The sequence below is a fragment of the Gambusia affinis genome, linkage group LG15 (assembly GCF_019740435.1).
Source record: "Gambusia affinis linkage group LG15, SWU_Gaff_1.0, whole genome shotgun sequence".
Classification (NCBI taxonomy): domain Eukaryota; kingdom Metazoa; phylum Chordata; class Actinopteri; order Cyprinodontiformes; family Poeciliidae; genus Gambusia; species Gambusia affinis.
In genome coordinates this window covers 16,979,661-16,993,548 of record NC_057882.1, presented here as the reverse complement: position 1 = coordinate 16,993,548, position 13,888 = coordinate 16,979,661, and the positions used below count along the sequence as shown (strand labels likewise).

The window sequence follows — 13,888 nt, the reverse complement described above, 5'->3', positions numbered from 1 at the left end:
TGTCCATGTTATATAGAGAAGCTAAGACAAGACAGTAATCAAAAGAGCAAGCTATGCTACTTTTAGCACTGAAAATAGCAACATTATAAAAATGAGAAGCTCAAGTAGTATTACGAACTAATACTCATTATTTATAACGCGGCAATATGTGATAACATAATAAAACTGGGCTTCAAAATGTCAAAGTATCATTAAAACTGCATTATGTAAAAATCAACGCAAAATGTAATAAAATCTTTGAACATATTTTGCGTCACTTTCAGGCAAATTATTACATAATGTGTTTTTAATTATATTTTATTACATTTTGAAACCCAATGTGGGGAAAAAAATGTATGTGCCACGTTCAGGTTTACATAATACACAAGATCAAAAACTCAAACAGGTCGAATCAAAGGATCATAAAAGACGAGGGTCATATCCCCGACTCCATCGTCTCTCTGTACGGCTTTTTAACCAAACAACCACAAAGACTCTTAAAGAGGAGCAGCAAAAGCAAATGAGGTGGATTAGTAGATCTTACCAACAACTGATGGATCCATCCAGGATGAGTTGGTGCAGACAATATTCTCTGCTGCCTGGAAATTGAGCTGTTAGCTTTTCATGAGACTGAAATACAGCAGCAGTCTTCAGTCAGAGGCCTCTTCTGTCCACTGAAAGACTGACTGCTTGCACTGTGTCTGTAGAGCAATGCACTGGAAATGAATACAATGCATCCTTCCTTTTTCTTTACATTGATATTTTTTTTTAGATTCTTAGCTTTAAAACGTCTTCATTGTTATTATTTTCTTACAGCTGATGGAGGTAAATTCTCTCCCTCTGTCAAAAATGCAAACTTATCTACTTCCTCCCAGAACAATCCCGCGTCTCTCCAGCTTTTTCTAGTTTCTTTCAGAAGAACAGAGAGGGGAGGGGCTTCCTCACAGGATTTCCACAGAGGCCCCAGCAGCTGACACTACGCACCGCCCTCCTGTTGGATTCTATTTACATGCTGCGTCTGCCTCAAATAGAGGTTCCAGCACTTTCCAAGACATTTTGGGGGAGGTGTGCCGGTGGGGCTCGAGTGGGTGGGATGTTTTGACAGCGAGGGGCTGGTGTCTCAAAGCGTATAAAGGTGCTGTGCAGAGAGGCAGGGAGCATGTTTAGAGCTTTTCTTCTGCAGACACACCTCCTCTGACTGACCGCAGCCAGCATGGCCGAGAGACGCATTCCCTTCACCATGCAGCGCACCCCAAGCTGGGACCCGTTCCGGGACCTGAACCAAACCAGCCGCATCTTCGACCAGGCGTTCGGTCTCCCGCCCGTCTTCGAGGACTTCCCTGGGTTTCCCACCACCCACTGGCCCGGGTACATGAGGCCGTCGCTCATGGGCCCGGACGTCATGATGCCCCACGCCCCCATGATGTACCACCCGAGCCACATGATGGCCCACCAAGCCAGGGCCCTGTCCCGGCAGATGAGCAGCGGGATGTCCGAGATCAAGCAGACGCAGGACAACTGGAAGATCTCCCTGGACGTCCCCCATTTCTCACCTGAGGAGCTGGTGGTGAAGACCAAGGACGGCGTTGTGGAAATTTCTGGTGAGCACTCATTCCTTCCTTCCTTCCTTTTTAGCATGCTTGTTTTAAAAGTTTCCTTCACAGAGAAAAATGTGAGGAGTTGGAAAAGCAAGAATTACAAGAGGACAAAACTTTCCCTTAAGACTTGGGATAAGATTCCAGTTGCAGGATAAGGAGAACTCAGGACATTATCTCAAGACACCCCACCCCAAAGGAAGGGAGGAGTATTTTGGCCGATGTCCTTCTAAAAACATCACAACACACAGTTCAACTTGTGGGAGGAAACTTTTGCAAGCACTAACAGACATGCAGAGCAAAATTGTAATATTTAACCCATCCTGTCATAATTTCACCTCAGGATATTGTCCCAAGATGTATTGTGCCCCTCCCCCCTGACATGAGGGACAGAAGCCCATAGATATACAATATGCAGTTTGTGGGAGATAGTTAGCAGGTCAGCTATGGAAAAAGCTATTTTCGCTGCCCTTCCATCATCCTAAAACACTAAACTGAAAGCTGATTTAAGATCCCGTAATAACCTTGATCTCCGAATCCTTGTACCCTCCGCCGCCTGTATGGCATTACCAAAAGGACCATCCTCATAGCAAAGCGACTTAACTGTGAGTCACAGCGGCTATCTGCTACTTTAAAAGGACACCTGGATCCCGTCCCACTGCCTCACTGCCAGCCAGCCAGCCAGGCTGGTGTTAGACACTGGACCTGGTCAGGAAAACAGAGATAAACAAAGCATGTGATTCAATCCGAGGGGAATTTGGCTCTTCATGTCTAAACCTTCACATCATCAGCTTAATTAGAGTTGTTTTTCCACACACTGAAGTATTATCTCCTCAGCTGGTGTGGGCCTGCTCACGACTAAAGGCTGCTAAAGAAGCTGAGCTGAAGTTGTGTGTTTAAATCAAGCAGTTTGGTGAGAAGATATGAGTCTGTCTGAGGTCAGCAGCCTTTATCTGCTCTTCACAGTAAACAAACATGAAAGAGGGGCAGTGTTTAAGCAACACAGACATGCAATGCCAAAACCACTTCTTCTTCTTCTAATAGTAATAATAATAATGCAAAGGCCTTTATGAACAAGATGAGATGAATATTACTATTGAAAATAGTCATATTTACTATTCCTTAGAGTGCCAAGGACTAAACCAGTTCATCTCAGACCTTGTACTAATTTTTAAATGTTTTGACAGAAATAAAATGAAGGCCAAAACATCCTCTGATCCACTGGCAGTAGAAGGTTATTCTAATATTGCTTTGGTGTAATTCTGCATTTTATTTCCATGTTTCATAATCGACAAATAAAACAGGAAGTTCCTTCCGAGTGAATTTCCAAAAGAAAGCCAAACGTTTCTCACCAGGGCCGACCTGAAAATCCAATATGGCTGCCACACATTTAAAAACATAGCAAAAGCTGCTGTAATAAGTTATTTACTTTCACTTCTGACCTTATAAAATCTGTTCAAGAGGTTGCACTAGCGAGTTTCACACAACCATTCACACACACTCACACCTAGGGAGAATTTAGAGAAACAAATTAACCTGACAGTCATGTTTTTGGACTGTGGGAGGAAGCCGGAGAACCCGGAGAGAACCCACCATACACAGGGAGAACATGCAAACTCCATGCAGAAAGACCCCGGGCCGGGAATCGAACCCAGGACCTTCTTGCTGCAAGGCAACAGCTCTACCAACTGCACCACTGTGCAGCCCCTGTTTGCTCCTGTTTTAGCAAAAAATATTCTCCACTGTAGTTTTTGAGTTTGCTTTTCTTACATTACTTTTCTTGCCTTATAACAATTAATCAGTTTTGTATTCAAAAATTGTAAATGTTTGACAATACAATTTCTGCGTACCACTGAAGGTAACCCAAAGCCCAAAATGGCGTCCTCTTGCCACAGTTTGAGAACCTTCAAAGGTCCTTTTCAGTTCTGCTTAGAAACTATTCAATCCCTGTAGCCTTACCATGTATCAAATCCTGCTAACAATTTGTTAGCATAGTGTACACACTAAAAAAAATACCAAGTCTACATTCAGTCTCCACTACCACCACCAGAAAACCCTAAAGGGTAGTTTTTTTTCTCCTTCTATTCCTTTTTTTCATGCTAAAATATCTCCTAGTTACTTGTTTTCTTAGATAGAATTTGCTAATGAATTATTGGTTATCCATTAGTGAGGGTAAGTGTAGGTAAGTGTTCGGTACAGTCCCTGACATAGGCAAGGAAACACCTTTCTACCTACCAAGTTTTAAAGTTTGCAGCTGTAGAAGAACCAGGCCCGTCACACTAATTCATGGTTTAAAAACAGGAGACGCAGCTTGGGCTAATTTCCTTAATCATGTCTTCTGTCCTCATTGTGTGTCAGTCCCAGGTTTTGTAGATTTCATTTAATACTAAGAGAACTATTTGAATAGCAAAATTAAACAGAATTTATCTTTTGAATCTCATTAATTACATGGTGAAAATACACAATAAGGCTAACGAAATGCCTTATTGTCGGTTTCACAGGCAAGCATGAAGAAAGGAAGGACGAACATGGTTTTGTGTCAAGAAGCTTTACCAGAAAATACACGTAAGTAACTTTTAACTATCATTAATCCAAGGGCGTAAATCTTATCTCATTATTGGGGGGGTGGACATAAACAGAAAGATTTCTTGAGCCCTGTTTTGGGGGGGTCGGCAAAGTTACAGTGAAATGTAACGTTAAATGTGGTTTAAAAAAATTTTAAACCACATTCAAGCTGCAGGACCAAAAATGACTAGTAATGCACATTAAACGTGTTTTTCTCAGTAAGCAAACTATTGAGAAGTAAAACTAAAATTCAATTGTTGCTTAGATACGAGTTTTGTTCAGTCTGACTGATCTAATCTCTGCTACACCTTTATAAAAATGTAAGGTTTTAATGAGTTACTGCCCTTAATAAAATTCCTCATGAACATTGATTTATTGAAATGGCTCCCTACACAAGTTATGGGCTGTTTAAATTATAACTTAAGTTGCTTTATTTTTAAGCCTTTTTTAGTTTTGCCATGTCCTGGATGTCTGGGAACCTTTGCAATCTAAAACAATGACATAATTAAAATATAAAGCAATAAGCCGACAACCAAATCAAAGCTTATGTTATAAAGAAAAGGTAGACTGATAGTTTTAGTTTAAACATACCTCTGCTGCTGTAACGTTTGTCTACTTTTAGATCTGTCCGAGTTTATAACTGATTCATTAGATTTCAGGCCTGCCTGTGCGAATCTATAGTTCATCAGAGCTCTACTGCCACCTACAGGCTGTAATGCAATACTGCGTTTAATATATTGCAGAGTGAAGTGTTGGCTGTTCTCGTTGTTCTTGTATTAAAGAAGTATCTATTTATTTCAATGACAGTTCAGTGTACTGCGAAGTTAGTTTTCTGACAAAGATATTTGTTTCCAGGATTGCATAATATTGTATGTTGTTGACCTCTGAAAATATTTAATAGCTCTGCATTTTATTTAGCAGCAACATAATGAAGTGGGACAACACACTAAGATTTTCATCCGTTAAAAAAAAAAGATCTAATAAAATGCCTTGAAGGTTGGGATGTAAGTGGACAAAAATGTGAAAAGATTCAGTACTTTTGAGACCCCAAAACTTGACTGTGTCCTTTTTGCTCCCTTCTAGTCTGCCCCCTACTGCCAACATGGAGAAGGTGACGTCCTCCCTGTCTCCTGAGGGCATCCTGACTGTGGAGGCTCCAATCAACAAGCCAGCCCTGGAGTACTCGGAGACCACCATTCCTGTAAACGTGGAGAGCTCAGGAGCCGTGGCCAAGAAGTAGAAAGAAGAGCCAGGCTTGACCTCTCTCAGTCATCATGCCAGTGACTCAGCGACACACACAGACACACGCCCACAGGCATACACACACACACACACACTTTTATATAAGAGTTTTGTCTACCGGTAATTGTAAATATAAGTGGGGGGATATATTACTGTTCCTCCCAAGTTGGGCCTGTGGCTTGCCGCTGCTGTCCTCACCCATCCGTCCACAGCATTGAGCCGAGCGCATCGTGTAAACACATCTGCACCACCGCCATGTGCCAGTTCACTGAGCTGCGACTACACTCCTCCGAAGGACTCAACTCAGCTTGATCCCATTCACAGATTATTTTAGCTGCTATTAGTTGCATCTTCAAATCCACTCGGTAGTGTCCCTTGCCAGTAACGTTGTGTCACTGGGTTGGCAAGCAACCGATTCTTATCTGAAAATGTGTTTGTTTTTTAAGCCACTGAACCAGAAAATAAAGAAAATTAAACCTACAAGGTCTCCTCTCTGTCCTCACTGAGATGTTTAATCAGTCACACTGAGCTGTGTTTAATAATAACAGAAACATCAAGCGTCTCGATGTTGCAGTTTCCTCTCACTGAGTTGTTCATGCAATGGTCAGTCATGCAAAAGAGAGCAATGAAACAAGCCAGGCCCTGTGAGTGACTCAGGCCTGGCGAAATGCAGCCTGATGGTTGTTTTACAATAACAGAGCGTCAGTGATGCTGCTTCAGATGATTGCACATCGGTGAAGTATTCACAGGAGAGCTACTTATTCTCTCAAACCACTTTGAGATTAGTGACTTTTACTTAAACAAAACCTCCATATAAGAAACAGAATCAACGGGAAAACAATGTTTTCAGATATTTTGTGAAAGATGTAAACATTAAAGCATAACAGTAGCATAAGAATAATGTCTAGGTATGTATATTCGGGTCATATTACATGCCACACTCAGAAGTATGTTGATGCCACTGCCATCATGGGCTGCATCAAAGACAAGGAAGAAGATTACAGGAGCCTGGCGAAGGACTTTGTTGTCTGGTGCCACAGAAACAGCCTGCAGCTAAACACATCCAAGGGAAAGGAGCATTGACTTCAGGAGGGTCAGAGGCCATCCATGACCAGTTCTGACAGGAAGGGGTGGAGGCGGAGGTCGTGCAGACCAATAAGTACCTTGCCTGTGGCTGGACAACAAGCTGGACTAGACAAGCAACACCAAGCAGCTTTATACGAAGGCCCAAACAAGGATGTACTTACCTAAGGAGACTGAGATCCTTTAACATCTGTGGAAAGCTGCTGGGGTTGTTTTACCAGTCTGTTGTCACCAGCGTCTTGTTATACGTTGGGGTGGAAGCATCTCAAAGTCAGTCTGTTTTGTTCTTCTTCTCCTCCTAAACGGTCTCGTTTGTACTCAGGCCAAGAAGTAGAAGTGATTGAGAAACAAATCAGACAGGCTCAGTGGTCGGTACGAGGCTGGACTCTCTGGCAACAATGTCAGAGAAGAGAACGTTACAGAAACCCGGGACTATTATGGACAACGCCAGCCACCCTCTGCACACTGTCATCCGCATCCAGGAAAGCAGGTTCAAGGTTACAAGTTTTTCAATTACTTAATAAATATTAGCTATCAAAACATATCAACTATATTTTCAGGCTACCAAGACTCATTTTGCTGGTGTGCTGGATGACAAGGAGGCCCTTCTCGCAGCTGTCAGTCGTCTGAAATTCAAACTTTGATGGCTGAGAGATGCAGGTGGGAGAGAACAAGTGAAAGAACTTCTGGTAGAGGAATGCCGCAAAGTTGTTCCTGCACTGAAGAGCCCTACCGCAACTGTCAGCCAAGGTGAGATGGACTTTTTCACTTTTGAGCCACAACCAGAGGCCAGAGGAGACCTACTCTGCAGAATGGGAAGTCATGGACTATCAAGTGCTCCCGCAGAGCAGCTTTTTGGTCTTGGAGAATTGATGCTCACACCTAGAGGAAATAGACTTTCTGACAGGAGCTTATAAAAACTACTGTTAATGAGGTACAACCACTGGTTTCCCCCTGCCCCACTCCACTGTTTCACTCATAAAATGGGATTACAACATAAGATTAGCCCAAAGTTACAAAAGAGGACATGTCAGCCTATATGTGGTATTATACTTGAACTGTTTTGTTAAATCCATTCCTTTCTGCTCCAAAGCTGTGAACAGGATCCATGTTATGTTGTGTCATCACAGTGTTAATGAAAAAGGACTGTCTATATTATAATTTTTATTTTAATAAGTATTTCTGTTTAATAAACTAAAGAAAATTTTATTTTTTATTAAAAATATATTTTAGTAAAGTCAAGAAAGACAATTATATATATATATATATATGTGTGTGTGTGTGTGTGTGTGTGTGTGTGTGTGTGTGTGTGTGTATATGTGTATTTGTGTTTGAAATATTTTTTAGGGGCGTTGTTGTCAGTTGCTATAGCAACGAGTCTGCGTGTACCTTGGCCAATGCAGAGAGCGAGACAGACGTGGTTTTGAGTTGTACTTCCGCGGGTTTTCCTTTGCTGTGGAGCACAGCACGAAATTAATAATACCTACATTTCCAGGATTCATACGGCAGCAGCGCGGCTATGGATGGCATGTAGAATAATGTTTTTGCCATCCAGCATTGTCCACATGCGCGAAATTTCCTTGTGTAAACAGAAAAATGCAGGTGGTCTACATTTGTAAATATTATCATAATTAAGTCATAAGCTGATGCACGTCAATAATGGATATATATAATTAAAAGTAAATCTAAGTAGGCTACCTCATTCCAGAGGAATCTCACTTTGGTTCAGGTTATCACGGTTCTGAGAAAAACGCTGACTCATGCACAGCGCTCTGCTTTCTCATGCCACTGATGTGTAAGAAGCCTTAAAGGAAATGCGCTGAGTGAAATAAAACCTGAAGCCTGTGATATCATTGCTAGATCGGTTGCTTCCATCACTTCTAGTTCTTCCTCCACGTCGACTTGCAGTTATTCGCTTTGCATGCCTGTTCGCTAATGCACTCACTCACTCGACTCCTGACTCCAAAGCTGAAGGGGGCGGGGGTCTATTTATAGAGCGCTCGGCTATGCACTGAGCATGTTGTAGGTTTACCAAGAGTGGAACCCAGAAAAATATGTTATTTTTTTTCTCTTTTGTTCCCCCCCCCCCCCCCCCCTTGACCTGTAGAGAGCAGTAGGTCTGCTACGATTAGACTAACCCCAGCTGTTTTCCCAACGTGTGACTGTATTAGCTGTAATAAATATCAACCTAACAGCAGAGAATCACATTATATATGACTTATGATTTATGCTGAGTTCATGAATGCTGGACAGACTCTGGCTTACAAGGCACCTGTCTCTAAACCACTTTGCATGTCAACCTTTCCTCCTCTGTGAATCACAACTATCCCCCTGCTTTTAATGCAGGCCTGCATTATTCATGACATCCCCCATCCATCCAGAACCCTTCCAGGCCGTAAACCGGTGGAGTGCTCTGTGTAAAGAAGCAGAGAGATCCAAGGCTGCTAATTGGATTCGTCTCAGATCCTAACTTCCCGCACTCCGCCGAACCAGAAATGCTTTTATAAAATGTTACTGTGTAACAACAGAGAGCAGGGTGTGCAAGCAGCACAGACCTCCCTTCATTTGGCTTCTGATTTGGCTCTTGTGCTGCACCTATGAACGAGTCACAGAAACATCTGCCATCAATCTGTAGAGGAATATCAGGCCACGCTTCCTTTCAAAATTAATTTATTTCAGCCATTTTATGTAGGAAAAAGTCAAATCAAGGCGGCATTTAAGTATAATTTGAACCCAGGATTTGACTAGGCCAATTCAAACCTTAATCTTATTTATTATTTTTTTGTGCTGGAGAAGTTGTCATTACACTCTTGATGTAGTCTTGACTAATTTTAGGAATCTTAGAGTAATCCTGGTGTACAGAGAAGCTGATTGAATGTGCAAATTGTGACAATTTGATTATAGTTGTACTAATAGATTTGGATATTGCTAAATATTCTGTATGTTTTGATTGTAATTTTGTTATTGTGAATGAACAGTAATGATAGTTTGACTTCAAGGAGGAACTTCCAATATAAAGCTTGCGAGGGAGAGCTTAATAGCCAGCAGCCTAATGCTTTTTGTCATCCGGAAATTAATACAATGATATTTAAAGTTTTGGAGATTTTTTTTTTATTCTCCTCAGATTTTTGCGATTGCTTTTATTTTATTTTTTTACTTGTTGAGGAGAAAAATTTAAGTCAAGCACCAGCTGAAGCATAAAGTGTGCGAATCCTCTTTCCAGTGCTTGGCTGAATCCTACGCAGGAAGTGATGGAGCTCTCTGAAGCTGACATTAATGTTATTCCAGCCAGAAAGCCAACACATGCTCGCACAGACAACCCCGCAGAGCAATTCAGTAGAATCACAACCAATGTACAAATTTTAGAATTAAAATTTCATACTTTCTCAGACTCAAGTTGCCTGGTTTTAAAGTATAAATACAAAATTTCACCATGAATATGATGCAAATCGGTGAAATCCAGTGGATGGATGACAAAAATATGAAAAATATGTACGGATGGATTTAGATAATGGGTTAAGAAATAGAGTCTAAAACATATACTTTTTAAAAATACATATAGAATTTTAAAACACTTATCAAACAGTATTATCTTATCTTAAGCAGCTCACTTTTCCAAGAAACTCTGAATCAGTAACGGTGTTGGAGTCCAGCAAAAGTACCAACCAAATGAATATATGATTAGGACCAGAACGGATGGGTTTGCTTTGCACTTATTCCATAAAACTATATAAAAGAAAAAAGAAGAAAGTTGCATTACACTTAAACACAGAAATAGTTCCGGTGGCAAACGACCTAAAAAAAAAGCTGCTAAGAAGAGGATGGTGAATATGATTATCTCAGGTTTAAATTAAAACACTTTGAGCCCTCCACCTTACCTTTTTTAACATTGTAAATCTAAAGACAAGTAATTTCTAGGATACTTGTTCTCTGAAATAAGAAACAAAAAAAGCCAATAGTTTAACAATTCTACAAAAGACATATTTGCAGAGCAAGAAAACCTAAGTATTTTTGTTTTGGAACTGTTTCTTATTGAAATGAGGCTATTTTGGCCTTTCCACACACATAAACCTGAGGTACTGAACAGGAAGAACCGATCCACCAGGGGGAGCACTAATGAGCTATTAATGAGCGTGCAAGAAGCAAGAAGATTCTCATAGAAAGTGGAAAGCATGCTTTAGGAGAACAGGGATATAAAATGGTTCTGTTCTGGGAACGACTGGTGCAAAAAAGGATTTTACAAAAAAATCAAGAAAATTATGGACAACCCTGACCAATCCCTTCACAAGACTCACATTTGTTGTAACACAGACAGATAAATGATCAAAACTATGAACGATGACTGTGAGCAAGACGAATCTCATGTAGCGGTTATCTTTATTCTTATTTCTTTTAAGATCAGTCCTCTGATTTGCTCCAGTTCAGTCATTTCTTATATATTAGGTTATGTTTAATTATTCTTTGTGTTTAGGTACAGTTAGTCTCTCTCTCTCTCTCTTTCTCTCTCTCTCTCTCTCTCTCTCCCCCCCCCTCTCTCTCTCTCTCTCTCTCTTTCTCTCTCTCTCTCTCTCTCTCTCTCTCGTGCCATCCTCTTGCTCTGTGCCCTCACACCTGCGATTCATTAGCTAATCAGTCCGGGCTTTAGCTCCACCCTTTAACCTCCTGGTATTTATACACCTCTCCTGCTTTCATTCCTCCTGGTTCAACCCCGTCATGTTCCTTCAAGTACTCGGTTCTTTTTTGTGTTCTTCTGGCTCTTTTGTAAGTGACCGTTTTATCATCGTTTTTCATAAATATCGCCATTTACTCCACGCCTCTGCCTCTGGTTCACTTCAACCTCAACAAATCATGTCATGACGTTAAAATTGGATTTAAAAAAATACATTTTAATCATGCAATGACCAAATTAAAAGCGTGATACCTGTATCCATGTGCAGTTGTAATAATTAAAAGCAGGTGGCATCTTGTTTATTCTCCCTGGTAGCAACTCGGGTTGATTAGCCTGCGACCAATTATTGGCCACCAGCTGTTTAAAATAATCACCGCTCCCTTGCTGAGTGGAAAAGTTAATGTGCCAAATTACGGTTCTTGACTGACACAATCTTCTATTTATTCCAGGAAACAACTACCTGGTTTAATAAGATATATTTATTTTTCCTTAGAGGAAGTTGAATTATCTGCTCCGATGTCTAGTTTTGGGAAAAATCTATTCTTAGGAAATCTATTGATAGTCTGCACTGTCAATTACAGTGAAAAATGAAGTAGCTGAATTAAACTTTTGCGGTTAGGTAAGTTGTTTGGGGGTGGAGGGTTATCTGTTCTTCCACAGTAATTGTAACTGCTCACAGTACCGACATAAAAATTGACACTGTTTGAAGAACATCTTGCCCTGATTTCAACTGTTAAAAAATAAGCAAATTGATATTTTGCCAGTTTTATACTGACAGGACTGCAAAAGTTAATGTGCACTTCTTAATAAGACTCGTTACTTAATGTAGATTCTCTGAGAATTTTTGGCTGCTTGGACTTAGCGTTATGTATGTAACAAAATTAGAGTAAATAAAAGCAAACAAAACTTCTGAACAGGAAGAATAAACCAAATTAACTGAATAAAAGGACGAAGTCACCCCAAAACACATGATGGACAATAATTTTATGTTATTGAATTGATTACATTCCTCATGATTTTTTTTGTTAGTATGGACGTGGTTGTTGTTTGTATTTGTGCCTGACAACCTGTCCGGGGTGTACACCACCTCTTGTCATAAAATACTTTCTTAATCCCAGAGGGAAAATTAAAGGTTGTAACTTATATTATACAATTTTCTTCAAAGAGTTGTTGAAGATGCTGATGGTTGCGGGTAGAAAGGAGCTCCTGTAGCCGTCTGTTTTACAATAAATCTGATTAAAGAGACCGTTTCTGTCATGCAGAAGATGCTCAGGGCTGACCATGAAGACTCCTTGTTGTCACAGTAATGTCCAGATGTTCCAGAACCAACCTTTATTATAATGTTTTTCTGTTTTAGCCTTTTTAAGGCTAACTAATGGCTGCTAGAGACGGGTACCAGCATGCCGCCCCTCATGGTCAAATGTGTATAGACAATGGATGGAATGATGGTACATAAGGCTGACTGATCCAACCTGAGTCAAGCATGCTTTAGCTGCAAGTTGGGAAACCAGTGCTAATTATTGTGTTGATTCCTAGTGGCTTCATGAGTAAATTGGATTTACTTTCAATTTATGAGTAAATTGGAGGGGAAAAAAGGTAATGCAAAGAGATTTTGTAAATAAATGAAAGCTTTATAATCTAATGTGCACCAATCTTTGAACACCTTATCATACACCAGTTAAACTACCAGTCAAACTGGTTTGGTGAGTTTGACTATTTTTGAATAAAATATTGGTAGCATGCACCAATGTACTAATACTCTAGTAGAAAATAGTATACAGATTGGAAACACATTGGAGGACACAGGTACCAATACAAAAACAGACAAAAATCTCTCCATCACTGCAATAATAGAAAAGTAACATTTTCAGATCCACTCAGAATACTTTGTTCTAGCCTGTAAAAGAACAGTCATGCAGTTCTCTCCTTGTACTTATTTCAATTAGGAAAAGTTATTGATAAGATGATAGTCTTCATTCTGTTCTAGCAATATTCTGTGAATTGTAATCTCAGAAAACTTTTTCTTTTAAGCTTTCTTGAACTAATCAGACCTTTTCTTGGTGGTAAATATATAATGCATATTTTAGGAGCAAACAACATTTTTGACATGCATATTTTCTTTTACTTGTCCATTTAAACTTCAAGGTTTGCGTGTGCTTGTGTCATGTCTCTTAATTTGCACATGCGATTTCTATAGGCAGGTTTTGCAAGAATGTTGTTCTGTCTCGGGTTTATTTAGAACAAAGAAGAGCTGATGCAGTTTGGACTCCACTGTAAAGTAACATGAAAACAGCTCCTTGGTTTAGAGCAGATCTGAAAGCATAATACACTTCCTTTCAGTGTGTACAACACTGGGGAGCCTCCCACTCTCCACTGACTGGTAATGTGAATATGCAATCAAAGGTTTATTCTGGGTGCAACTGACTAAACTTTTTTTTCCCCTTTATTTTAGCCCTGTGCTGTCCCTCTGGCCCATGCAGCTCTGGGTGGTGAGTCATATCCTCCATTTTAAAAGCTATCACTAATTGAAACAGTCGTATTTTTGCCCTTTTAGGATAGTTTCAAGAAATAGTTTCTGCTTTTTATGAGTGAATTTACAAGCAACGTCAGTGTTTTGCTCGGTATATCATATTAAATCTGAAGCTTATTTTTATTTATGAACCAAAACTATTTCTGAAGCCCGTGTTTTTCTACTGCAAATACTTCTGGATGCTTATAGGAAATGCATTCTGGATGCAGGATGCTACCAAGATCT

The 13,888-nt window shown here is 40.2% G+C and overlaps 1 protein-coding gene and 1 long non-coding RNA gene across 2 annotated transcripts in view; both read left to right on the top strand.

Annotated features, from left to right (window-relative positions):
* The first annotated feature begins 1,014 nt into the window (after positions 1–1,014).
* On the top strand, positions 1,015–5,861 carry hspb1 (heat shock protein, alpha-crystallin-related, 1). The gene is made up of 3 exons (XM_044141419.1): positions 1,015–1,580; positions 4,076–4,139; positions 5,223–5,861. The coding sequence occupies exons 1-3, from the start codon at positions 1,193–1,195 to the stop codon at positions 5,377–5,379; spliced, it is 609 nt and encodes a 202-aa protein (XP_043997354.1). The 5' UTR covers positions 1,015–1,192; the 3' UTR covers positions 5,380–5,861.
* Positions 5,862–11,178: 5,317 nt separating this feature from the next.
* The window catches only part of LOC122845240, a 37,269-nt gene continuing 34,559 nt past the window's right edge, over positions 11,179–13,888 (top strand). Inside the window, exons 1-2 of the long non-coding RNA XR_006372997.1 lie at positions 11,179–11,225; positions 13,586–13,622. This is a non-coding gene — a long non-coding RNA (uncharacterized LOC122845240). The remainder of the gene's footprint in view (positions 11,226–13,585; positions 13,623–13,888) is intronic.

Coding starts and splice junctions, on each gene's coding strand:
- hspb1 (XM_044141419.1), top strand. CDS start 1,193: ATGGCCGAGAGACGCATTCCCTTCACCATGCAGCGCACCCCAAGCTGG. Junction 1,581..4,075: donor CGGCGTTGTGGAAATTTCTG/GTGAGCACTCAT, acceptor TCGGTTTCACAG/GCAAGCATGAAGAAAGGAAG. Junction 4,140..5,222: donor AGCTTTACCAGAAAATACAC/GTAAGTAACTTT, acceptor GCTCCCTTCTAG/TCTGCCCCCTACTGCCAACA.